The following is a 26,787-nucleotide window of genomic DNA, read 5'->3' on the forward strand; positions in this document are numbered from 1 at the left end:
TACCCCCTGTATATAGCCTCCACATTGACTCTGTACTGGTACCCCTGTATATAGCCTCCACATTGACTCTGTACCAGTACCCCCTGTATATAGCCTCCACATTGACTCTGTACCGGTACACCCTGTATATAGCCTCCACATTGACTCTGTACTGGTACCCCTGTATATAGCCCCCACATTGACTCTGTACCGTAATACCCTGTATATAGCCTCCACATTGACTCTGTACTGGTACCCCTGTATATAGCCTCCACATTGACTCTGTACTGGTACCCCTGTATATAGCCTCCACATTGACTCTGTACTGGTACCCCTGTATATAGCCTCCACATTGACTCTGTACTGGTACCCCTGTATATAGCCTCCACATTGACTCTGTACCAGTACCCCCTGTATATAGTCTCCACATTGACTCTGTACTGGTACCCCCTGTATATAGCCTCCACATTGACTCTGTACCAGTACCCCCTGTATATAGCCTTGCTATTGTTATTTTACTTCTTCTCTTTAATTATTTGTTATTTTATTGTTTACATATCTATTTTTACTCAACACTTATTTTTCTTAGAACTGCGTTGTTGATTAAGGGCTCGTAAGTAAGCATTTCACTGTTGTATTTGGCGCATGTGACAAATACAATTTGATTTGATATATGATATGATATCATGGATGTTGTGTGATGTTTCCATCTGATTGTCAAACAAAACATTTCAAGAAGTAGACTACCTGTGTCAGTTTGTTCCAACATAGTAATTCAGCCTGGTATAATTCATTTACTACTGGATACTTACACCCCTAATTTAGACACGTTTCTGCTAATAGTTTACGACATTTGTTAGTCAGTTAGTTTGATAGGCCTTACATGCAATTTCTCTTCTGTGAGAACTTGTTTCCCCAGAAGACTAAATAAAGTAGTGCTCACCAGAATAATGTCTTACATTGATAAAAATGAATGCATTAGTAATCTAGTTTCGTTTAGGGGACCGGGGAGAAAACAAATGAACTTCAAAACAGTGGAAAGATTACTCCTGTGCAAACTGTCATCAGTTTTAAGGAAATGAAAAGCTGAGAAAACAATGAAACACTTTTCTGTTAAGTCTTCAGTTCATCTTGGGTGCATATTTTATGTGGTTGAAATACACATTACACATGCATTCGCATTTTCTCAAGAGATATTGAAGGAAATAAATCAGATTTTTCCAATCATGTTCCCAAGACAAAAAAAAAAACGTGTTGTATAATTTCACTGCAAGAAATCCATAATTCTGCAGGAGTTAAAATTATATTATGTTATGTATGGGAGGTTATCAGCCTACAGTCAGTCCATATTTCAGTTGCTATTCCATTTAACCCATAAACATGAATTAGGAATATTTTGTTCATTCATGGAAACAGGGATACTCATGAGAGGGATATCAAAGGCAAATGTAAACAGCTTGTCCTGAAAGAGACTTTAAGTGGGAAATGAGCTACTACGAGGAATACTGTGCGCATGTAAATGTGGTCAGTGCCTCTGCACCTCTAGTCACCATAAAGGGGCTCTCTGATCAAGGCTTTAGGCCTATGACTGAAGTTGTTTTTTTTTTTTTTTACAATGAAGATATCGACTCTCCTTCCATTGGACTCCTAGTCACACACACACACACACACACACACACACGCACGCACACACACGCACGAACACACACACACACAGCTACTGGACTGGTATTTATTACCACTACACCATGTCTATTTATTATTGAACAATACATTTCTTAATTCCCCTGCACATGTCTAAATGTCCTACTTCAATTTGTTTCATTGCCTTCTTGTATTATATTTCTGAAAAAACATTATGGTAGCCTATTTTAATTAATTGAGCTTTTATTTTCTAGTACGATTCTATTGTGAGTTGCAGTGTTGAGAGGTGAACCTGCAAGGAAGCATTTTATTTGCCTGCATACTCCAGGTACATTGAGTGTATAAAACATCAAGAACACCTGCTCTTTCCATGACAGACTGACTCAATATTAGGAAGGTGTTCCTAATGTTTTGTACACTCAGTGTACATCATGTTTCTATGACAAATAAACAAACTTGAACTTGAGAGTACTTTGCATAGTAGTTACACCAGCTCAGTGACATGTCTAAGGAGAGAAACACATATACATTTAGTGGGTGATAGCTAAAGCTATAAAGTAGCTAGGAAAAACTCAAGGCCCTAAGTAAAACCACATAGCACATTTCCTGGCCCTAAATCTCTCACAAACCTCCAAAATAGAGACTGGGATGTCTTTGGGGAATGGATAACAGCTGTCACAGTCATTCTGGGATTCACCAGGGTCTTGGACTCCTCCTCTCTGTAATCTCATTGCTTTGCCAGTGTTGTGGCTAATAGAGGAATTAAAGGATTTGCCCTTAGATTATGATCATGAATCTCATGATGTCACAAAACATGGTTTTGTGTTTTGATGCAGTGTTCGACCTACAGGGTTTTAAATTATAGGATTTTTTTTATTTCAACAAATTAAATACAATTAAATGAAAGATAAGGCAGTAGTTACCACCGAAGCCACTATCCGAGATGTGAGTTTTTAACATTTGGTTTTGATTAAGGGGGGGATTCAAGGCTTGTACTTGAATCTCTACACTGGTGGCAGCGCCACTACCGGGACAGTGGGGTTTGCAATTCGGCTCGGACTCCAGTTCTGGAGACGAGAAACCTATCTCAACATTGTGTTAAAGGGGGGAGACAGCCAATAACCCAATTGGCTCCCGAGTGGCACAGCTGTCTAAGGCACTGCATCTCAGTGCTAGAAGCGTCACTACAGATCCTGGTTCGATCCCGGGCATTGTAACTGACTTGCCTAGTTAGATAAAGTAAAAGGGGGGGGACAGTTGTAACTTTATCTAACTAGGCAAGTCAGTTACAATAAATAATATAAAAGTAAAGTAAATAATAATAATAATAAAATACATTCTTATTTTTCAATGACGGCCTATCCCGTCCAAACCCTCCCCTAACCTGGACGACGCTGGGCCAATTGTGCGCCGCCCTATGGGACTCCCGATCATGGCCGATTGTGATACAGCCTGGATTCAAACCAGGGTCTGTAGTGACGCCTCTAGAACTGAGATGCAGTGTATTAGACCACTGCGCCACTCTGTAGCCCCTAATTACTACAATGTATTTTATTTACTGAAACATTGAGATATATGATCTGATGCTACTGCATAAATGCAGAGAATGGCAAAAATTGCAACTAAACGAAGAGCCGATGAAATCGACTACAGATGAGGACACTTCTAGCCAATCAAAACCACATAACCGGCCGTGGTAAGTGAGTTGTGCAGGACTGAGTTTTATTTGCATCTGATAAAACTTTATATTTCTTGAGGAAAGAGCATTGTTTGTCTGAGCCAAACTTTTTTTTTATACATGAGCCAAACTTTTTTTATATATATTTTTTTTATGGCAGGAAAATTCGCACTGACACTTAATGTTAGCTTGACGGCTATTTGTTTTACCAATCTATGATACAAAGTTATTTGCAATTATATTTAAAATAAATAAATAAATAAATATATATATATATATATATATATAATTTAGATCAACCACTTGGTGTGGTGCAAAGGACTGTTTTTATTTGCAACTAGTAAGAACTTTTCTCTTTGTGAGACCCTGATTCATGTGAACGTATACAAGTTTAATATTCTTCATCTAGTCACTGTGGTAGTAAATGTCCATTTCTGTTTTTTCTATTAATGCCAGGGGAATCCGTAATATTTTGAAAAGGAAATCTTTATTTTTGTATTGTAAGGCTAAGAGTGCCAACTTTTATTTAATTCAAGAGACTCATGCCTGATACTGCATTTTGGAAGTGTCAATGGGGGAATGATATTTGGTTTTCATTTGGTACTAATCGGTCAGCAGGTGTCGCTATTTTAAAAGGCAACTTTAAGGGTCATATATTGAGTCATGAAGCAGATAATACAGGGAGATGGATTATACTATTGGTAGAGGTCAACCACGTTCAATTCATTGTTGTAAATACTTGTGCTTCCAATAACAAGTCAAGTAACTGTATTTTATTTAGAGACATTGAGAGGACAATAAGTCAAATGTATAAATTTCCATTGGCCAAAGTAATATGGGGTGGAGATTTTAACACAGTATTACATGATAATCTAGATAGATGGCCTCCTAAGGATAGCAATTCTGTTTGTGAGATAAGGAATATATGTCTAAGGTTAAGTGTTCTAGATATTTGGAGACATAAGAACCCAGATTAGATTATGTTTACATGGAGTACCAAAGACTTATCTATACAATCCCGTATTGATTTCTGGCTGATATCTGAAGATATGGCTGAAAGATATTCCTTAAAGCAAGGTGTAATTACTTTGATTCACAAACCTAATAAGGATAGTCTTTATATAGACAACTGGAGACCCATTAGCCTGTTGAATAATGATGGGAAATTATTTGCCCTTGTATTTGCTAAGAGGTTGAAACAAGGCTTGCATCATATAATTGATGAAGAACAATCTGGTGTTATGCATGGTCGACACATTAGTAATAACATCAGGTTGATCTTAGATATGATTGACTATAATGACCTCATCCTTGATGATAGTTTTCTTATGTTTGTTGATTTTAATAAAGCTTTTGACACTGTGGAACATGAGTTTATGTTCAAAGCAATATGTTTTTTGGGGTTTGGTGACTTTTTTTGAAAGCAGTCCAAACTTTATATAGTGGTTGTACTAGCTCTGTAAAATTAGCTCACGAGACATCTCAAAGATTTGATATTGGGCATGGCATTAGGCAAGGTTGCCCAATTAGCCCATTATTTATTTGTATTGGTTACTCAAATAATGGCTCTTCATATCAAGAAAGGGAATTTTCAAGGTGGTTCAGCACTTGGCAATGAATTTAAACTATGTCAACTGGCTGATGATACCACCATATTTTTAAGAGACAGGAATGAGGTTTTTAAAGCAGTTTCCTGTATTGAAAACTTTTCCTTAGTTTCGGGTTTGAAAATTAATATCAATAAGTCAGTCTTATTTCCACTCAAGGATTGTGTTTTACAGGAAGTATATGGCATCCCAATTAAAGATAAGATTATTTATCTTGGAATTGTTATATGCAAGGATGAATAACAAATGAGTGAATTGAACTTTAACCCCATTAATGAGAAAACAAAGAAGAAATTGAACTTGATGAACTTGATGAGAGATATTTCGTTATATGGTCGGGTTTTATTATCCAAAGCTGAAGGGTTATCCAGATTGGTTTATGTCTCGTTATCACTTGACTTACCCCCTAAAATTGCAAAGGACTTAGATTAGATTCTTTATAATTTTATTTGGAGGAACAAGCCTGACTATCTACAGAAAGATATTCTCCGTAATACCCGAGAACAAAGAGTTCTTGAGGTTTTAAACTTCAATACTCTAAATAATACTTTTTAAATTAATCGGATTCTGAAATATATTAAGAACCAGAACAGTATTTGGAATGTCTTCCCTAAGTATTTATTTGACTCTGTTGGTGGTTTAGAAATGTTGCTTCATTGTAATTTTGATGTTGATAAAATCCCAGTAAAGTTGGCCAAATTCCATAAGCAGGCAATTTTAGCTTGGATGTTAGCGTATCAACACAATTTTCCCCATCACAGATACTTTATATGGAACAACAAAGATATACGATTTACGATTCATAACTGGTTTGAGAATAAAATTATTTTGGTTGGTCAGTTACTGAATGAGGATGGATATCTACTATCATGTGGGGAATTTCTTGATAAGTTTAAAATTCCAATAACCCCCAAAAGAATATGCAATTGTTTTTGATGTGATTCCAAGGGGTGTTGTATCTCTTTTAAATTCCTCTGTGGTTGAAGTAACATAGATTTACATGAAAATATATTCATTGGAAACATTATCATCAAAGATAAATGTAGTAATAAACAGATTAGGAATATTGTTTGTGATACTACAATTCCCTCAGCAAGATTATTTTGGTCAAATATCTATGGTGATATACAATGGGGGAAAGCATGGAAAATTGCTAACAAATATTGTATCAGTAACAAAGTTTCATTTTAAAATGTTACATAGAATTTATCCTGTGAAACATGTTTTGGAAAGATTCAAGCTGAATATTGAATATAAATGTGATTTCTGTGGAATGGAGAAGGAGACCATTTTGCATTTGCTTTTTGCCTGTATTTATAGTAGAATGTTTTGGATTGACATACAGAATTGTTTTGAACATTTTTAATAGAACCGGTTGTACTATTTAATCGTTTTGATATGATGATTTATTTTAGAAATTCTGACATAAAGATGTAGTATATTTAATCAAACTGCTAATAATACTAGGTAAATTTCACATTCACAAATGCAAATAGTCTAATTCAAAACCTAACTTTTTCACTTTATAAATGAGTTTAAACAATATGGCACTACTTCAACTAAAATTAAAAACAAAAAGGCAATTAAAACTTCTTGTATTTTTAATTAATATGATTTGTTTGTTTAGGATTCCTGGCAATGTAAATAGTTTGTTTGTATGCTTGTTTGCATGTGTGACTATTCCTATTTTTTTGTTGATGTATGTTTCGCAAATGTGTTAACATTTAAAAAAAACGCCCATGATTGTAGCGCTGACTAGTGGGCTTGTGCCGCTACTGCATTTCTGGTTGGAACGTTACGTACTTACGTAGCGTAGCCACGCCGGATTACGTGGGTTGTTTTTTTTTAACGTGTGAGGTACATTGGTTAGCTTGCTATCGAAGAATAAAGTGACCAGTATAAAAGTTATCTAAAGGAAGCAATTTCATGATGGCTTTGCAGGGCTCTGAGGAGATAGAGGAGCAACTCGCAGAGCCTGAAGAGGTTGGAGACGAGGATGTGAGCATCTCTCCAGCTGAAGAAATAACATTAACCGTCGGGCCTGGAGGAGAGGAGGACACGGACCCGCTTCTCCTCCCGTGGGATCGCTTCTCTGCCTGGCTACACTGTATCTGTGTCGTCGGGTTTGATCTAGAACTCGGCCAGGCGGTGGAGGTGCAGTGAAATAAATACCTTTCTCTGCTTGTTGTCAATTCGTTAGATGGATAGCTAAAGCTTAGCTGGCTCACTAGCTAATGGTGTTAGTCGTAGCTAACTATATCTGGCTAATGTTCTTTAGCAAGCTATTGGAATTTAAAGTAACGTTATACAGTTAACATCTAGTTAGCTAGCTACCCGCGTTAACAGCTACGTTAGCTAGCCAACTGTTGTTTCTCTCTCTTGCAGGTCATCTACCCACACCATTCAAAACTATCCGAGAAGGAGGCAAGTTATGTTTTCAAAAGTAACCTCCTGTATCACACTGACTGTCTTGTATTGTATTGCAACGTCACATCAAATAAACAGTCACCTTATTTTTGTTCCAGAAAACAAGTATCTGCTACTTGTCATTCCCAGACTCCAACTCAGGTAAGCTCCTTCCTTCATAGTCTCTCATGAACCAGAATCTGGGTTTACAGGGATCTGGTTTTACAGGGATCTGGGTTTACAGGGATCTGGGTTTACAGGGATCTGGGTTTACAGGAAACGTTGAATTTGACGATTTTCCTTTAAACCAAGGAAGCGGCCGTTCACTTGCAATTCACCAGTTTAATAATGTCAATACGGTCGTTACTTCGCAAAGTACGGAGTCTCGATGAGTAACTATCGTCATAACTGCCGCCTCGGCATGTATTTACTGACAAAAAAAGGTCTAAATAAAGTTCCATGCAGTTTTCATTCCCATGGTTTAAAAATAGCCTATTTTTTTTCTTCCTCGGCTGCTAATTGAAGCACACTTCCCATTCGCCATGCTAGTGGATATAGGCAACCTGTAGGTAGGCTTCATTGCATCAGACAATGAGCTGGAGGCACTATGCATTTTGAAAACGTATAGGCCTACTTGTTTGAAAGCACGTCTTACCTTGCTTCAGAGTAAAATCCGACCATTGGAGGCAATTATTTAGTTGACTTCCATATGCCACTGAGACCACTTTCTCTCCTGTTCTATTGGTTTTCAAATCAACTTTCATTGTCCATCAGGCAAAGGCACAATCCTAGTCATATTAGCAACCCATGCTAGTTGATGATGATCCTAGTCATATTGGCAACCCATGCTAGTTGATGATGATCCTAGTCCTATTAGCATCTCGTGCTAGTTGATGATGATCCTAGTCCTATTAGCATCCCGTGCTAGTTGATGATGATCCTAGTAATATTAGCATCACGTGCTAGTTGATGATGATCCTAGTCATATTAGCATCCCGTGCTAGTTGATGATGATCCTAGTAATATTAGCATCAGGTGCTAGTTGATGATGATCCTAGTCATATTAGCATCCCGTGCTAGTTGATGATGATCCTAGTCATATTAGCATCACGTGCTAGTTGATGATCCTAGTCCTATTAGCATCCCATGCTAGTTGATGATGATCCTAGTCCTATTAGCAGCCCGTGCTAGTTGATGATGATCCTAGTCCTATTAGCAGCCCGTGCTAGTTGATGATGATCCTAGTCGTATTAGCATCCCGTGCTAGTTGATGATGATCCTAGTCATATTAGCATCCCGTGCTAGTTGATGATCCTAGTCCTATTAGTATCCCGTGCTAGTTGATGATGATCCTAGTCCTATTAGTATCCCGTGCTAGTTGTTGCATCTTTGGATCTCCCCTCTTTCCAAATTTCTAACTGTTATTTTCACCGCTTTTGGCAACAGTATTTTCCCGCTAATTGCATTATGGCTTACTTCCTTGTGCACATTGCTGCGCTTAAAATGTTTTAAACTAAACGTTCTGATCTGTTGCGTCACCCTCATTGCTTTTTAAGGTGTTTGTGTTGCCTAGGCCTACTGGTTGTATGAATTTGTGATTTATTGTCCCGTGCTAGTTGATGATGATCCTAGTCTGTTTGGAATAGGCCATTTTTTTCTTCTTGACAAACTGCCCAATAAAATTAGATAAATGTTTCTACTGTGAGGGTTAGTAGATTGACATAGGCTAGTGATTTTGTTATTTGTCTTGTTGGCTGAGGAAAGGTAACTGTGACAGTTATTGTAACCTCTTCAAGGTGGGCATTGTAATTCGGTAAGAAGAGAAGCGTAATGTTGCAGCCTCAACTTGCATGTTCTGTTAATATGAATGACCATAATCTAAATGTGATTTGTGTCATTCTGAGCACCGTGGGTGAGCGCTCTAATCAGGTTACCCACCCAATGAGCACCGTGGGTGGACGTTCTGATCAGGTTACCCACCCAATGAGCACCGTGGGTGGACGCTCTGATCAGGTTACCCACCCAATGAGCACCGTGGGTGGACGCTCTGATCAGGTTACCCACCCAATGAGCACCGTGGGTGGACGCTCTAATCAGGTTACCCACCCAATGAGCACCGTGGGTGGACGCTCTAATCAGGTTACCCAACCAATGAGCACCGTGGGTGGACGCTCTAATCAGGTTACCCACCCAATGAGCTCCGTGGGTGGACGCTCTAATCAGGTTACCCACCCAATGAGCACCGTGGGTGGACGCTCTAATCAGGTTACCCACCCAATGAGCACCGTGGGTGGACGCTCTAATCAGGTTACCCACCCAATGAGCACCGTGGGTGGACGCTCTAATCAGGTTACCCACCCAATGAGCACCGTGGGTGGACGCTCTAATCAGGTTACCCACCCAATGAGCTCCGTGGGTGAGCGCTCTAATCAGGTTACCCACCCAATGAGCACCGTGGGTGAGCGCTCTAATCAGGTTACCCACCCAATGAGCACCGTGGGTGGACGCTCTAATCAGGTTACCCACCCAATGAGCACCGTGGGTGGACGCTCTAATCAGGTTACCCACCCAATGAGCACCGTGGGTGGACGCTCTAATCAGGTTACCCACCCAATGAGCTCCGTGGGTGAGCGCTCTAATCAGGTTACCCACCCAATGAGCACCGTGGGTGAGCGCTCTAATCAGGTTACCCACCCAATGAGCACCGTGGGTGGACGCTCTAATCAGGTTACCCACCCAATGAGCACCGTGGGTGGACGCTCTAATCAGGTTACCCACCCAATGCATATGGGTCCGGTACATTTCTTAAATGCTGCAGGTTAAATGTCCGGCGCCACATTTTCCTGAAACCCTGTATCACGCCCATGTTAGACACGCCCCGACACCCTGTATCACGCCCATGTTAGACACGCCCCCGACACCCTGTATCACGCCCATGTTAGACACGCCCCTGACACCCTGTATCATACCCATGTTAGATACGCCCCTGACACCCTGTATCACGCCCATGTTAGACACGCCCCTGACACCCTGTATCATACCCATGTTAGATACGCCCCTGACACCCTGTATCACGCCCATGTTAGACACGCCCCTGAAACGCTGCTCCAGACACGGAGTCAGTAATTTACTCCACAGCTGATTGGGTGTCAGGCAACAGCTGAGTTTATATAAAGCTGTTCAAATATTTTCTCTGGACTAACTTACTTTTCTAAGTAGTAAGTACACGCTTACAGTACTAGTCAAAAGTTTGGACACACCTACTCATTCAAGAGTTTATTTATTTTGACTAATTTCTACATTGTAGAATAATAGTGAAGACATCAACTATGAAATGACACCATATGGAATCATGAACACTTCTTTTGGTTACTACAACAAATCAAAATATATTTATATTCTTCAAAGTAGCCACCCTTTGCCTTAATGACAGCTTTTATTTGTGTGTGTGTGTGGGTAGAGTCCAGTGTGTGTGTGTGTGTGTGTGGGTAGAGTCCAGTGTGTGTGTGTGGGTAGAGTCCAGTGTGTGGGGGGGTGTGTGTGGGTAGAGTCCAGTGTGTGTGTGTGGGTAGAGTCCAGTGTGTGTGTGTGTGTGTGTGTGTGTGTGGGTAGAGTCCAGTGTGTGTGTGGGTAGAGTCCAGTGTGTGTGTGGGTAGAGTCCAGTGTGTGTGTGGGTAGAGTCCAGTTTGTGTGTGGGTAGAGTCCAGTGTGTGTGTGGGTAGAGTCCAGTGTGTGTTTGTGGGGAGAGTCCATTGTGTGTGTGTGGGTAGAGTCCAGTGTGTGTGGGGGGGGGGGGGGGGTATAGTCCTGTGTGGGTGGGTAGAGTCCAGTGTGTGTGTGGGGGGGTAGAGTCCAGTGTGTGTGTGGGGGGGTAGAGTCCAGTGTGTGGGGGGGGGGGTATAGTCCTGTGTGTGTGTGTGTGTGTGTGGGGGGGGGGTAGAGTCCAGTGTGTGTGGGTAGAGTCCAGTGTGGGTAGAGTCCAGTGTGTGTGTGTGTGTGGGTAGAGTCCAGTGTGTGGGTAGAGTCCAGTGTGTGGGTAGAGTCCAGTGTGTGGGTAGAGTCCAGTGTGTGGGTAGAGTCCAGTGTGGGTAGAGTCCAGTGTGTGTGTGTGTGGGTAGAGTCCTGTGTGTGGGTAGAGTCCAGTGTGTGGGTAGAGTCCAGTGTGGGTAGAGTCCAGTGTGTGTGTGTGGGTAGAGTCCAGTGTGGGTAGAGTCCAGTGTGTGTGTGTGGGGGGGTAGAGTCCAGTGTATGGGGGGGGGGGGGGGGGTATAGTCCTGTGTGGGTGGGTAGAGTCCAGTGTGTGTGGGGGGGTTATAGTCCTGTGTGTGTGTGTGTGTGTGGGGGGGGGTAGAGTCCAGTGTGTGTGTGTGTGTGGGTAGAGTCCAGTGTGTGGGTAGAGTCCAGTGTGTGGGTAGAGTCCAGTGTGGGTAGAGTCCAGTGTGGGTAGAGTCCAGTGTTGGTAGAGTCCAGTGTGTGTGTGGGGATGGGTAGAGTCCAGTGTGTGGGTAGAGTCCATTGTGTGTGTGTGGGTAGAGTCCAGTGTGTGGGGGGGTGTGTACACAGCCATGTTATTGTTACTCCATTGGATTTATTCCTCCTGTTATGTTTCTTTTTTCTCTCTTCGTTGTTGGGCAGGGCCTGTAAGTAAGCATGTCACTGGTAGTTTACACTGGAACATTCTCACTGAACTGTAAAAAAAAAAGAAGACGACCCTTTCTGAAGTGAATTTACAGAAATTATTCAGAGCTTCAGATGTTTACTCTGCTATTTCCTTTTTTCCCTTTTTAAATTATTTTGTTGTTGCACATTACCCCTTTTTGACCTTGTCTCATTGCTGGAACTTTCCAATGGGCTCAGGAGAGGCTGAGGTGGTGTCATGCGTCCTCCGAAACATGACCCGCCTAACCACGCTCCTCAACACCCGCCAGCTTAACCCGGAAGCCGGGTTCACCAATGTGTCGGAGGAAACACTGTTCAACCGACGACCGGGGTAAGCCCGCAGGCACCCGGCCCGCCACAAACGGTCGCTAGAGCGCGATGAGCTAAGTTAAGCCCCACCGGCCAAACCCTCCCCTAACGACGCTGGGCCAATTTGTGAACTGTCCTATGGGACTCCCGGCCACAGCCGGATCTGGGAATGAGTCCAGGTCTGTAGTAACGCGGTGCCTTAGACCGCTGCACCTCTCAGAAGGCCATATAGTTAACCTGTCTAGAACTGATGACACTCATAGGACTTCATGTTACACAATACATGTATGTTTTGTTCGGTAAAGTTCAAATTTGTATCCAAAAATCTGTTTACATTGGCGTGTTACGTTCCAAAACATGCAGTGATTTTGCAGAGAGCCACATGAATTCACAGAAATACTCATAATAAATGTTGATGAAAATACAACTATTATACATGGAACTTTAGATAGACTTCTCCTTAATGCAACCGCTGTGTCAGATTTAAAAAAAAGCTTTACGGAAAAAGCACACCATGCAATAATCTGAGTACAGCGCTCAGGCAACAAAACAGCCCAAAAAATATCTGCCATGTTGGGTCGTCAACATTATTCATAAATAGCATTATAAATATTAATTTACCTTTGATCTTCATCAGAATGCACTCCCAGGAATCGCAGTTCCACAATAAATGCTTGTTTTGTTCGATAAAGTCCCTCATTTATGTCCATTTATGTCCAATAGCTTCTTTTGTTAGGGCGTTTGGTAAACAAATCCAAAAGCGCGATCTGGTCCATTCGGAAACGTTCAAAAAGTTATATTACAGGTCGAAGAAACTTGTCAAACTAGGTATAGAATCAATCTTTAGGATGTTTTTATCATAAAAGTTCAATAATGTTCCAACCGGAGAATTCCATTGTCTGTAGAAAAGCAATGGCAAAAAGAGCTTACCTCTCAAGTGAAAGCGCGTGGCTGAGAATGAGGCTGTAGGCAGACCAATTAGTCAAACAGCTCCCATCCGGGCCCCCTTCACATGAGCAGCCTGAAACAACGTTCTAAAGATGGTTGACATCTAGTGGAAGCCTTAGGAAGTGCAAAATAACCCATATCTCACTGTGATAGGGGCTGAGTTCAAAAACTACAAACCTCAGATTTCCCACTTCCTGTTTGGATTTTTTTCTCAGGTTTTTGCCTGCCGTATGAGTTCTGTTATACTCACAGACATCATTTAAACAGTTTTACAAACTTCAGAGTGTTTTCTGTCCAATACTAATAATAATATGCATATATTAGCATCTGGGACTGAATAGGAGGCAGTTCACTCTGGGCACGCTATTCATCCCAAAGTGAAAATGCTGCTCCCTATCCCAAACAAGTTAACTACTTTAAAGTTATCGCATTTTTTTCGATCAGATATTATTAATTTTACCAATATTTTCACAAAAGTCTAATTACTGTTTTCGTAGTCGAACTGTTATAAACAAATCAATATGTGTAATATATTTTTTTAACATTGTTCCCTTAATGAAAAGGCTTAACACTGGAAGAAAAATATATATTTCAAACAAATTATACAAATATTATACATTTTAATCAGCAACTGGGCCTGAGTTGCAGGCAGTTTACTCTGGGCACGCTTTTCATCCAAACGTGAAAATGCTGCCCCCTATCCTAAATTACTGACTCAGTGTCTGGAGCAGCGTTTCAGAGGTGTGTCTAACATGGATGGTCAAGGGCAGTCAGGTCTGGCGTGAACAATTTTGGCAGATCATTTTAGAAAGAGACGGTCCAGATTGTCTAGCCCAGCTGATTTTGTAGCTCTTTCAGAACATTGGCTATCTGGATTTGGGTGAAGGAGAAATGGGGGAGGCTTGGGCGAGTTGCTGTGGGGAATGGTGTGCTGTTGACTGGGGTAGGGGTAGCCAGGTGGAAAGCATGACCAGCTGTAGAAAAATGCTTATTGAAATTCTCAATTATTGTGGATTTTTCCATGGTGACAGTGTTTCTTAGCCTCAGTGCAGTGGGCAGCTGGGAGGGGGTGCTCTTATTCTCTATGGACTTTAGTGTCCCAAAACTTTTTGGAGTTTGTGCTACAGGATGCAAATTTCTGTTTTGAAAAAGCTAGCCTTTGGAAAGCAAACTTCCTGTGTTTATCGGTTCCTAACTTCCCTGAAAAGTTGCATATCGCGTGGGCTATTCGATGCTGATGCAGAATGCCACAGGATGTTTTTGTCCTGGTCAAGGGCAGTCAGGTCTGGAGTGAACAAAGGGCTATATGGTGAGGAAGGCATTTAAAAAATATTTAAAAAAAATAACCAGGCATCCTCTATTGACGGAATGAGGTCAACATCCTTCCAGGATACCCGGGCCAGGTCAATTAGAAAGGCCTGCTCACTGAAGTGTTTTAGGGAGCGTTTGACAGTGATGAGGGTTAGTCGTTTGACCGCAGACCCATTACGGACGCAGGCAATGAGGCAGTGATCGCTGAGATCTTGGTTGAAAACAGCAGAGGTGTATTTGGAGGGCAGGTTGGTTAGGATGATATCTATGAGGGTGCCTGTGCTTACTGATTTGGGGTTGTACCTGGTAGGTTCTTTGATAATTTGTGTGAGATTGAGGGCATCAAGCTTAGTTTGTAGGATGGCCGGGATGTTAAGCATGTCCCAGTTTAGGTCACCAAGCAGCACGAGCTCTGAAGATAGATGGTTGGGCAATCAATTCACATATGGTGTCCAGGGCACAGCTGGGGGCAGAAGGTGGTCTATAGCAAGCGGTGGATCGTAAGACAGCCTGCAGAGCTCTATCTCTGCAGTAGATTGCAACTCCGCCCCTTTTGGCAGAGTTGTAAGGGAGGTGTTTTTAGAATATGAACTAAACTCTGAAGGCATATAAGAAAATAAATTAACATAATTTAAGCTCACCTGACTACTTCTCTTGCATTATGAGTTAATAAAGCTTATATTTTTTAAAACGGATTCAAGTTTTTACAGGATCTTGGAAAAGTATTATGGTAATGAGACCCATGTCCACAGAAGGTTTTTGTACTTAATAAATATTATATTTTAATGTATACTTAAACTAGTATACAATTTATGGACAAACTACAGCAACATATATTTTATTCAAATAAGTTTAAAGTTTTTTTGAAAATTAAACATTTTTAAAAGATTATCCTAGTATTTAATCCGGATGCATTTCGGTAATGAGTTTTTGGAGAAACAAATGTCAAGAAATTCAGGCGCAAATGTAAAATGTATTTAAAAAGACACTTTCCCAAAACTAGACATCTTGGTCGATTTTTGCCGATATGTCATTGTTTTGTAACTTAATTTGCTACAGACATTTTAAACTGGTTTAATGAGAATCACCTTAAGCATGTGACTAATACAATTTTAAAAAATAAAATAAAAATAAATAAATAATTGACACCTGTATTAGTCTGTAGGGCAATTCCCACAGTAACTCAGATTTTAGGCCAAAAATGTATGCCAAACAAATACCATTTGATTTCTAAGTTTAACAAACCATACAACAACCATACAACTCATACCATTTACACCGAACATTTTGCTGAAACATAATGATGGATCTGACGTTCTCTTTACAGAGATTCATCCTGAATAGGTACACAAAGGTAGAATTATACAATATCCTCCTTTTACATATTTGGGAATTTATTTTACACACTGGATATTATTTTAAAGACCTCTGCCACCAAACAAGACAGCGTTTGGTTGGACCGGACCAAATATGAACCAATCATAGATGTTGATGTTTCACAAGTTTTGGACATCAGGGTCGAGCTCGGTAGGGTCGAGCTCGGTAGGGTACTCAATTTGTGTGTGCTGTACTGTCCTGAACTATACTCTACTGTACTATACTCTACTTTACTTTACTATACTGTGATGTACTGTACTTTTCTTTACTGTGATGTACTGTACTCTACTTTACTGTGATGTACTCTACTTTACTGTGATGTACTCTACTTTACTGTGATGTACTCTACTGTGATGTACTCTACTTTACTGTGATGTACTCTACTTTACTGTGATGTACTCTACTTTACTGTGATGTACTCTACTTTACTGTGATGTACTCTACTTTACTGTGATGTACTCTACTTTACTGTGATGTACTCTACTTTACTGTGATGTACTCTACTTTACTGTGATGTACTCTACTTTACTGTGATGTACTCTACTTTACTGTGATGTACTGTACTCTACTGTGATGTACTCTACTTTACTGTGATGTACTCTACTTTACTGTGATGTACTCTACTTTACTGTGATGTACTCTACTTTACTGTGATGTACTCTACTTTACTGTGATGTACTCTACTTTACTGTGATGTACTGTACTCTACTGTGATGTACTCTACTTTACTGTGATGTACTGTACTCTACTGTGATGTACTCTACTTTACTTTACTTTACTGTGATGTACTGTACTTTTCTTTACTTTACTGTGATGTACTCTACTTTACTGTGATGTACTTTACTTTACTGTGATGTACTGTACTCTACTGTGATGTACTCTACTTTACTTTACTTTACTGTGATGTACTGTACTTTTCTTTACTTTACTGTGATGTACTCTACTTTACTGTGATGTACTCTACTTTACTGTGATGTACTGTACTCTACTGTGATGTACTCTACTTTACTTTACTTTACTGTGATGTACTGTACTTTTCTTTACTTTACTGTGATGTACTCTACTTTACTGTGATGTACTCTACTTTACTGTGATGTACTTTACTTTACTGTGATGTACTGTACTCTACTGTGATGTACTCTACTTTACTGTGATGTACTGTACTCTACTGTGATGTACTCTACTTTACTTTACTTTACTGTGATGTACTCTACTTTACTGTGATGTACTCTACTGTGATGTACTGTACTCTACTGTGATGTACTCTACTTTACTTTACTGTGATGTACTGTACTTTTCTTTACTTTACTGTGATGTACTCTACTTTACTGTGATGTACTCTACTTTACTGTGATGTACTTTACTTTACTGTGATGTACTCTACTTTACTTTACTGTGATGTACTCTACTTTACTTTACTGTGATGTACTCTACTTTACTTTACTGTGATGTACTGTACTTTTCTTTACTTTACTGTGATGTACTGTACTCTACTGTGATGTACTCTACTTTACTTTACTGTGATGTACTGTACTTTTCTTTACTTTACTGTGATGTACTCTACTTTACTGTGATGTACTCTACTTTACTGTGATGTACTTTACTTTACTGTGATGTACTCTACTTTACTTTACTGTGATGTACTCTACTTTACTTTACTGTGATGTACTCTACTTTACTTTACTGTGATGTACTCTACTTTACTTTACTGTGATGTACTCTACTTTACTTTACTGTGATGTACTCTACTTTTCTTTACTGTGATGTACTCTACTTTTCTTTACTGTGATGTACTGTACTTTACTTTACTGTGATGTACTGTACTTTTCTGTACTTTACTGTGATGTACTCTACTTTACTGTGATGTACTATATTCTTCTGCGACATACTTTACTGTGTCACTCTGTACCTGACTGGCTTAGCCACCTCAGCACACAAAGCATAGCCTGGAATTTCGCACGTTGTTCAAGAAGTGACTGGAACTCGGCTCACTTGTTACCTGCATCAGAGGAGAAACTCTGGGAAATATTAACATCACTGTATTTAATCAACACTAGGTTCCACTGAAATCTGACTTCCTGTATTTAATCAACACTAGGTCCCACTGAAATCTGACTTCCTGTATTTAATCAACACTAGGTCCCACTGAAATCTGACTTCCTGTATTTAATCAACACTAGGTCCCACTGAAATCTGACTTCCTGTATTTAATCAACACTAGGTCCCACTGAAATCTGACTTCCTGTATTTAATCAACACTAGGTCCCACTGAAATCTGACTTCCTGTATTTAATCAACACTAGGTCCCACTGAAATCTGACTTCCTGTATTTAATCAACACTAGGTCCCACTGAAATCTGACTTCCTGTATTTAATCAACACTAGGTCCCACTGAAATCTGACTTCCTGTATTTAATCAACACTAGGTCCCACTGAAATCTGACTTCCTGTATTTAATCAACACTAGGTCCCACTGAAATCTGACTTCCTGTATTTAATCAACACTAGGTCCCACTGAAATCTGACTTCCTGTATTTAATCAACACTAGGTCCCACTGAAATCTGACTTCCTGTATTTAATCAACACTAGGTCCCACTGAAATCTGACTTCCTGTATTCCAACCCCTTTTGAAATACTCCGATGTATACATGTTGGAGAGATTGGAGCTCTGCTGCACTAGGCACCTGGGAAAACCTCCTGTCCCCATGTGGTGTGCAGATAGACACAGGCTGACATGCAGGCTCTGCTCTGCTCTGGAATGTAGAACTGGTGTTTCACTGTACAGTATGTTTTACCCCTTCAAAATGTCTTCACCAAATGCCTTGTTAGACTTCAATGTCTTATTTGGCCCCTGTATGACATTTTATTAGCCTGGTCCCAGATCTGTTTGTGTTCTTGCCAACTCTGCTGTCATTGTCAAAAGCATGATAATTCCGTAAGGAGTTGGTAGGACAGCACAAACAGACTGGCACCCAGGCTTCATTCTTATTAGCTATTCAGGGACCTTTCAGTAAAACAGCCTCTTTGTGCGATAAATCACTGCTTTAACAGTCTGGTTTCAAAACCTCCATCTCAGAACCCTGTTGCTATCACAACATTCCTCCCCTGTCCTCTTCCCCATGTCGGTGCTGAAATCCAGCCAAGAGGAAGATAACTACATTTGTTTCCTCTTCCTGTTTGGCAGGTTGTCTAGGGGACACACAGTTCTGCTTCCGTTTCCGCCAGGCCTCAGGCAGGAAGTCTTCTCTGGGATGTTTTCTGGACCAGTTTGACCGTGACGCCCCAGTCTGCCTGAAGGTAAAAAGGGGTCTCTGCAGGGCGGGGTCTCTGCAGGGCGGGGTCTCTGCAGGGCGGGGTCTCTGCAGGGCGGGGTCTCTGCAGGGCGGGGTCGCTGCAGGGCGGGGTCTCTGCAGGGCGGGGTCGCTGCAGGGCGGGGTCGCTGCAGTTAATTGTGGTCGTAAACATTGTTTTGAGTTAATTCTATGGGGGAGGGTGGTCTGCAACTTATTTGACAGTACACGGGGAGGGTTATTTGAAAATGTTTTTGATCTATCAAACTCTGAGGACCATGTTGAATGGGGTTATCTGGGTTAGAATAGGAATGGCTGGGTTAGAATAGATATAGAGCTGTCTGGGTTAGAATAGGAATGGCTGGGTTAGAATAGATATAGAGCTGTCTGGGTTAGAATATGAATGGCTGGGTTAGAATAGATATAGAGCTGTCTGGGTTAGAATAGGAATGGCTGGGTTAGAATAGATATAGAGCTATCTGGGTTAGAATAGGAATTGCTGGGTTAGAATAGATATAGAGCTATCTGGGTTAGAATAGGAATGGCTGGGTTAGAATAGATATAGAGCTATCTGGGTTAGAATGGCATTTATGTCCGCTAAGGGGAAACTCCTCATGACTGTACAGGTAAACATTGACTCACACCTGAGAGATGAGAATCTCTGTGAGAGCCATACAGTCTCAGCCAACACTTTCCCCATGCCATGACACACCTCAGCCAGTAGACACCTCAGCCAGTCACCAACCAGCCGGAACACACCTCAGCCAATCACCAACCAGCCGGAACACACCTCAGCCAGTCACCAACCAGCCGGAACACACCTCAGCCAATCACCAACCAGCCGGAACACACCTCAGCCAGTAGACACCTCAGCCAGTCACCAACCAGCCGGAACACACCTCAGCCAATCACCAACCAGCCGGAACACACCTCAGCCAATCACCAACCAGCCGGAACACACCTCAGCCAATCACCAACCAGCCAGAACACACCTCAGCCAATCACCGGCCGGCCATTACACGCCTCAGCCAGTCGCCGGCCGTTACACGCCTCAGCCAGTCACCGGCCGGCCATGACTTCCTACTGCACTCTGACTGCCAGCTCTGGTCACACACTGGAAAATACTAAAGTTGGAAAACAAAATAAATATTCCTTGGGAGTGTAACCTGTCCTATAGACCTGTCCTATAGAGAAGGAGCTGGTATGATGCCAGTATATAACCTGTCCTATAGAGAAGGAGCTGGTATGATGCCAGTATATAACCTGTCCTATAGAGAAGGAGCTGGTATGATGCCAGTATATAACCTGTCCTATAGAGAAGGAGCTGGTATGATGCCAGTATATAACCTGTCCTATAGAGAAGTAGCTGGTATGATGCCAGTATATAACCTGTCCTATAGAGAAGGAGCTGGTATGATGCCAGTATATAACCTGTCCTATAGAGAAGGAGCTGGTATGATGCCAGTATATAACCTGTCCTATAGACCTGTCCTATAGAGAAGGAGCTGGTATGATGTCAGTATATAACCTGTCCTATAGAGAAGGAGCTGGTATGATGTCAGTATATAACCTGTCCTATAGAGAAGGAGCTGGTATGATGCCAGTATTTAACCTGTCCTATAGAGAAGGAGCTGGTATGATGCCAGTATTTAACCTGTCCTATAGAGAAGGAGCTGGTATGATGTCAGTATATAACCTGTCATATAGAGAAGGAGCTGGTATGATGCCAGTATTTAACCTGTCCTATAGAGAAGGAGCTGGTATGATGTCAGTATATAACCTGTCCTATAGAGAAGGAGCTGGTATGATGCCAGTATTAACCTGTCCTATAGAGAAGGAGCTGGTATGATGCCAGTATATAACCTGTCCTATAGAGAAGGAGCTGGTATGATGTCAGTATATAACCTGTCATATAAAGAAGGAGCTGGTATCATGCCAGTATATAACCTGTCCTATAGAGAAGGAGCTGGTATGATGCCAGTATATAACCTGTCCTATAGAGAAGGAGCTGGTATGATGCCAGTATATAACCTGTCCTATAGAGAAGGAGCTGGTATGATGCCAGTATATAACCTGTCCTATAGAGAAGGAGCTGGTATGATGTCAGTATATAACCTGTCATATAAAGAAGGAGCTGGTATGATGCCAGTATATAACCTGTCCTATAGAGAAGGAGCTGGTATGATGCCAGTATATAACCTGTCCTATAGAGAAGGAGCTGGTATGATGCCAGTATATAACCTGTTCTATAGAGAAGGAGCTGGTATGATGCCAGTATATAACCTGTCCTATAGAGAAGGAGCTGGTATGATGCCAGTATATAACCTGTCCTATAGAGAAGGAGCTGGTATGATGCCAGTATATAACCTGTCCTATAGAGAAGGAGCTGGTATGTCAGTATATAACCTGTCCTATAGAGAAGGAGCTGGTATGATGCCAGTATATAACCTGTCCTATAGAGAAGGAGCTGGTATGATGCCAGTATATAACCTGTCCTATAGAGAAGGAGCTGGTATGATGTCAGTATATAACCTGTCCTATAGAGAAGTAGCTGGTATGATGCCAGTATATAACCTGTCCTATAGAGAAGGAGCTGGTATGATGCCAGTATATAACCTGTCCTATAGAGAAGGAGCTGGTATGGTGCCAGTATATAACCTGTCCTATAGAGAAGGAGCTGGTATGGTGCCAGTATATAACCTGTCCTATAGAGAAGGAGCTGGTATGATGCCAGTATATAACCTGTCCTATAGAGAAGTAGCTGGTATGGTGCCAGTATATAACCTGTCCTATAGAGAAGGAGCTGGTATGATGTCAGTATATAACCTGTCATATAAAGAAGGAGCTGGTATCATGCCAGTATATAACCTGTCCTATAGAGAAGGAGCTGGTATGATGCCAGTATATAACCTGTCCTATAGAGAAGGAGCTGGTATGATGCCAGTATATAACCTGTCCTATAGAGAAGGAGCTGGTATGATGCCAGTATATAACCTGTCCTATAGAGAAGGAGCTGGTATGATGTCAGTATATAACCTGTCATATAAAGAAGGAGCTGGTATGATGCCAGTATATAACCTGTCCTATAGAGAAGGAGCTGGTATGATGCCAGTATATAACCTGTCCTATAGAGAAGGAGCTGGTATGATGCCAGTATATAACCTGTTCTATAGAGAAGGAGCTGGTATGATGCCAGTATATAACCTGTCCTATAGAGAAGGAGCTGGTATGATGCCAGTATATAACCTGTCCTATAGAGAAGGAGCTGGTATGATGCCAGTATATAACCTGTCCTATAGAGAAGGAGCTGGTATGTCAGTATATAACCTGTCCTATAGAGAAGGAGCTGGTATGATGCCAGTATATAACCTGTCCTATAGAGAAGGAGCTGGTATGATGCCAGTATATAACCTGTCCTATAGAGAAGGAGCTGGTATGATGTCAGTATATAACCTGTCCTATAGAGAAGTAGCTGGTATGATGCCAGTATATAACCTGTCCTATAGAGAAGGAGCTGGTATGATGCCAGTATATAACCTGTCCTATAGAGAAGGAGCTGGTATGGTGCCAGTATATAACCTGTCCTATAGAGAAGGAGCTGGTATGGTGCCAGTATATAACCTGTCCTATAGAGAAGGAGCTGGTATGATGCCAGTATATAACCTGTCCTATAGAGAAGTAGCTGGTATGGTGCCAGTATATAACCTGTCCTATAGAGAAGGAGCTGGTATGGTGCCAGTATATAACCTGTCCTATAGAGAAGGAGCTGGTATGATGTCAGTATATAACCTGTCCTATAGAGAAGGAGCTGGTATGATGCCAGTATATAACCTGTCCTATAGAGAAGTAGCTGGTATGATGCCAGTATATAACCTGTCCTATAGAGAAGGAGCTGGTATGATGGCAGTATATAACCTGTCCTATAGAGAAGGAGCTGGTATGATGCCAGTATATAACCTGTCCTATAGACCTGTCCTATAGAGAAGGAGCTGGTATGATGTCAGTATATAACCTGTCCTATAGAGAAGGAGCTGGTATGATGCCAGTATTTAACCTGTCCTATAGAGAAGGATCTGGTATGATGCCAGTATTTAACCTGTCCTATAGAGAAGGAGCTGGTATGATGTCAGTATATAACCTGTCATATAGAGAAGGAGCTGGTATGATGCCAGTATTTAACCTGTCCTATAGAGAAGGAGCTGGTATGATGGCAGTATATAACCTGTCCTATAGAGAAGGAGCTGGTATGATGCCAGTATATAACCTGTCCTATAGAGAAGGAGCTGGTATGATGCCAGTATATAACCTGTCCTATAGAGAAGGAGTTGGTATGATGCCAGTATACAACCTGTCCTATAGAGAAGGAGTTGGTATGATGCCAGTATACAACCTGTCCTATAGAGAAGGAGCTGGTATGATGCCAGTATATAACCTGTCCTATAGAGAAGGAGCTGGTATGATGCCAGTATATAACCTGTCCTATAGAGAAGTAGCTGGTATGATGCCAGTATATAACCTGTCCTATAGAGAAGGAGCTGGTATGATGCCAGTATATAACCTGTCCTATAGAGAAGGAGCTGGTATGATGCCAGTATATAACCTGTCCTATAGACCTGTCCTATAGAGAAGGAGCTGGTATGATGTCAGTATATAACCTGTCCTATAGAGAAGGAGCTGGTATGATGTCAGTATATAACCTGTCCTATAGAGAAGGAGCTGGTATGATGCCAGTATTTAACCTGTCCTATAGAGAAGGAGCTGGTATGATGCCAGTATTTAACCTGTCCTATAGAGAAGGAGCTGGTATGATGTCAGTATATAACCTGTCATATAGAGAAGGAGCTGGTATGATGCCAGTATTTAACCTGTCCTATAGAGAAGGAGCTGGTATGATGTCAGTATATAACCTGTCCTATAGAGAAGGAGCTGGTATGATGCCAGTATTAACCTGTCCTATAGAGAAGGAGCTGGTATGATGCCAGTATATAACCTGTCCTATAGAGAAGGAGCTGGTATGATGTCAGTATATAACCTGTCATATAAAGAAGGAGCTGGTATCATGCCAGTATATAACCTGTCCTATAGAGAAGGAGCTGGTATGATGCCAGTATATAACCTGTCCTATAGAGAAGGAGCTGGTATGATGCCAGTATATAACCTGTCCTATAGAGAAGGAGCTGGTATGATGCCAGTATATAACCTGTCCTATAGAGAAGGAGCTGGTATGATGTCAGTATATAACCTGTCATATAAAGAAGGAGCTGGTATGATGCCAGTATATAACCTGTCCTATAGAGAAGGAGCTGGTATGATGCCAGTATATAACCTGTCCTATAGAGAAGGAGCTGGTATGATGCCAGTATATAACCTGTTCTATAGAGAAGGAGCTGGTATGATGCCAGTATATAACCTGTCCTATAGAGAAGGAGCTGGTATGATGCCAGTATATAACCTGTCCTATAGAGAAGGAGCTGGTATGATGCCAGTATATAACCTGTCCTATAGAGAAGGAGCTGGTATGTCAGTATATAACCTGTCCTATAGAGAAGGAGCTGGTATGATGCCAGTATATAACCTGTCCTATAGAGAAGGAGCTGGTATGATGCCAGTATATAACCTGTCCTATAGAGAAGGAGCTGGTATGATGTCAGTATATAACCTGTCCTATAGAGAAGTAGCTGGTATGATGCCAGTATATAACCTGTCCTATAGAGAAGGAGCTGGTATGATGCCAGTATATAACCTGTCCTATAGAGAAGGAGCTGGTATGGTGCCAGTATATAACCTGTCCTATAGAGAAGGAGCTGGTATGGTGCCAGTATATAACCTGTCCTATAGAGAAGGAGCTGGTATGATGCCAGTATATAACCTGTCCTATAGAGAAGTAGCTGGTATGGTGCCAGTATATAACCTGTCCTATAGAGAAGGAGCTGGTATGGTGCCAGTATATAACCTGTCCTATAGAGAAGGAGCTGGTATGATGTCAGTATATAACCTGTCCTATAGAGAAGGAGCTGGTATGATGCCAGTATATAACCTGTCCTATAGAGAAGTAGCTGGTATGATGCCAGTATATAACCTGTCCTATAGAGAAGGAGCTGGTATGATGGCAGTATATAACCTGTCCTATAGAGAAGGAGCTGGTATGATGCCAGTATATAACCTGTCCTATAGACCTGTCCTATAGAGAAGGAGCTGGTATGATGTCAGTATATAACCTGTCCTATAGAGAAGGAGCTGGTATGATGCCAGTATTTAACCTGTCCTATAGAGAAGGATCTGGTATGATGCCAGTATTTAACCTGTCCTATAGAGAAGGAGCTGGTATGATGTCAGTATATAACCTGTCATATAGAGAAGGAGCTGGTATGATGCCAGTATTTAACCTGTCCTATAGAGAAGGAGCTGGTATGATGGCAGTATATAACCTGTCCTATAGAGAAGGAGCTGGTATGATGCCAGTATATAACCTGTCCTATAGAGAAGGAGCTGGTATGATGCCAGAATATAACCTGTCCTATAAAGAAGGAGCTGGTATGATGCCAGTTTATAGCCTGTCCTATAGGAAGGAGCTGGTATGATGCCAGTATATAACCTGTCCTATAGAGAAGGAGCTGGTATGATGCCAGTATATAACCTGTCCTATAGAGAAGGAGCTGGTATGATGCCAGTATATAACCTGTCCTATAGAGAAGGAGTTGGTATGATGCCAGTATACAACCTGTCCTATAGAGAAGGAGCTGGTATGATGCCAGTATACAACCTGTCCTATAGAGAAGGAGCTGGTATGGTGCCAGTATATAACCTGTCCTATAGAGAAGTAGCTGGTATGATGCCAGTATATAACCTGTCCTATAGAGAAGGAGCTGGTATGATGCCAGTATACAACCTGTCCTATAGAGAAGGAGCTGGTATGATGCCAGTATACAACCTGTCCTATAGAGAAGGAGCTGGTATGGTGCCAGTATATAACCTGTCCTATAGAGAAGGAGCTGGTATGGTGCCAGTATATAACCTGTCCTATAGAGAAGGAGCTGGTATGGTGCCAGTATATAACCTGTCCTATAGAGAAGGAGCTGGTATGGTGCCAGTATATAACCTGTCCTATAGAGAAGGAGCTGGTATGATGCCAGTATATAACCTGTCCTATAGAGAAGGAGCTGGTATGGTGCCAGTATATAACCTGTCCTATAGAGAAGGAGCTGGTATGATGCCAGTATATAACCTGTCCTATAGAGAAGGAGCTGGTATGATGCCAGTATACAACCTGTCCTATAGAGAAGGAGCTGGTATGGTGCCAGTATATAACCTGTCCTATAGAGAAGGAGCTGGTATGGTGCCAGTATATAACCTGTCCTATAGAGAAGGAGCTGGTATGGTGCCAGTATATAACCTGTCCTATAGAGAAGGAGCTGGTATGGTGCCAGTATATAACCTGTCCTATAGAGAAGGAGCTGGTATGATGCCAGTATATAACCTGTCCTATAGAGAAGGAGCTGGTATGGTGCCAGTATTATCCACTGCCTCAATTCACTTGTCAACTGTTCACTTCCAACCATGTCGTGTTTAGGCTTACGT

General features: G+C 41.4%; 1 protein-coding gene across 1 annotated transcript in view; it reads left to right on the top strand.

Annotated features, from left to right (window-relative positions):
* Positions 1 to 6,731: 6,731 nt before the first annotated feature.
* The window catches only part of dennd6aa (DENN/MADD domain containing 6Aa), a 44,917-nt gene continuing 24,861 nt past the window's right edge, over positions 6,732 to 26,787 (top strand). Inside the window, exons 1-4 of the mRNA XM_036984327.1 lie at positions 6,732 to 7,062; positions 7,294 to 7,332; positions 7,434 to 7,476; positions 19,104 to 19,216. Of these exons, the coding sequence (XP_036840222.1) occupies positions 6,835 to 7,062; positions 7,294 to 7,332; positions 7,434 to 7,476; positions 19,104 to 19,216 (423 nt within the window). The 5' untranslated portion in view covers positions 6,732 to 6,834. The remainder of the gene's footprint in view (positions 7,063 to 7,293; positions 7,333 to 7,433; positions 7,477 to 19,103; positions 19,217 to 26,787) is intronic.

The sequence above is a fragment of the Oncorhynchus mykiss genome, chromosome 7 (genome assembly GCF_013265735.2).
Source record: "Oncorhynchus mykiss isolate Arlee chromosome 7, USDA_OmykA_1.1, whole genome shotgun sequence".
NCBI lineage: Eukaryota > Metazoa > Chordata > Actinopteri > Salmoniformes > Salmonidae > Oncorhynchus > Oncorhynchus mykiss.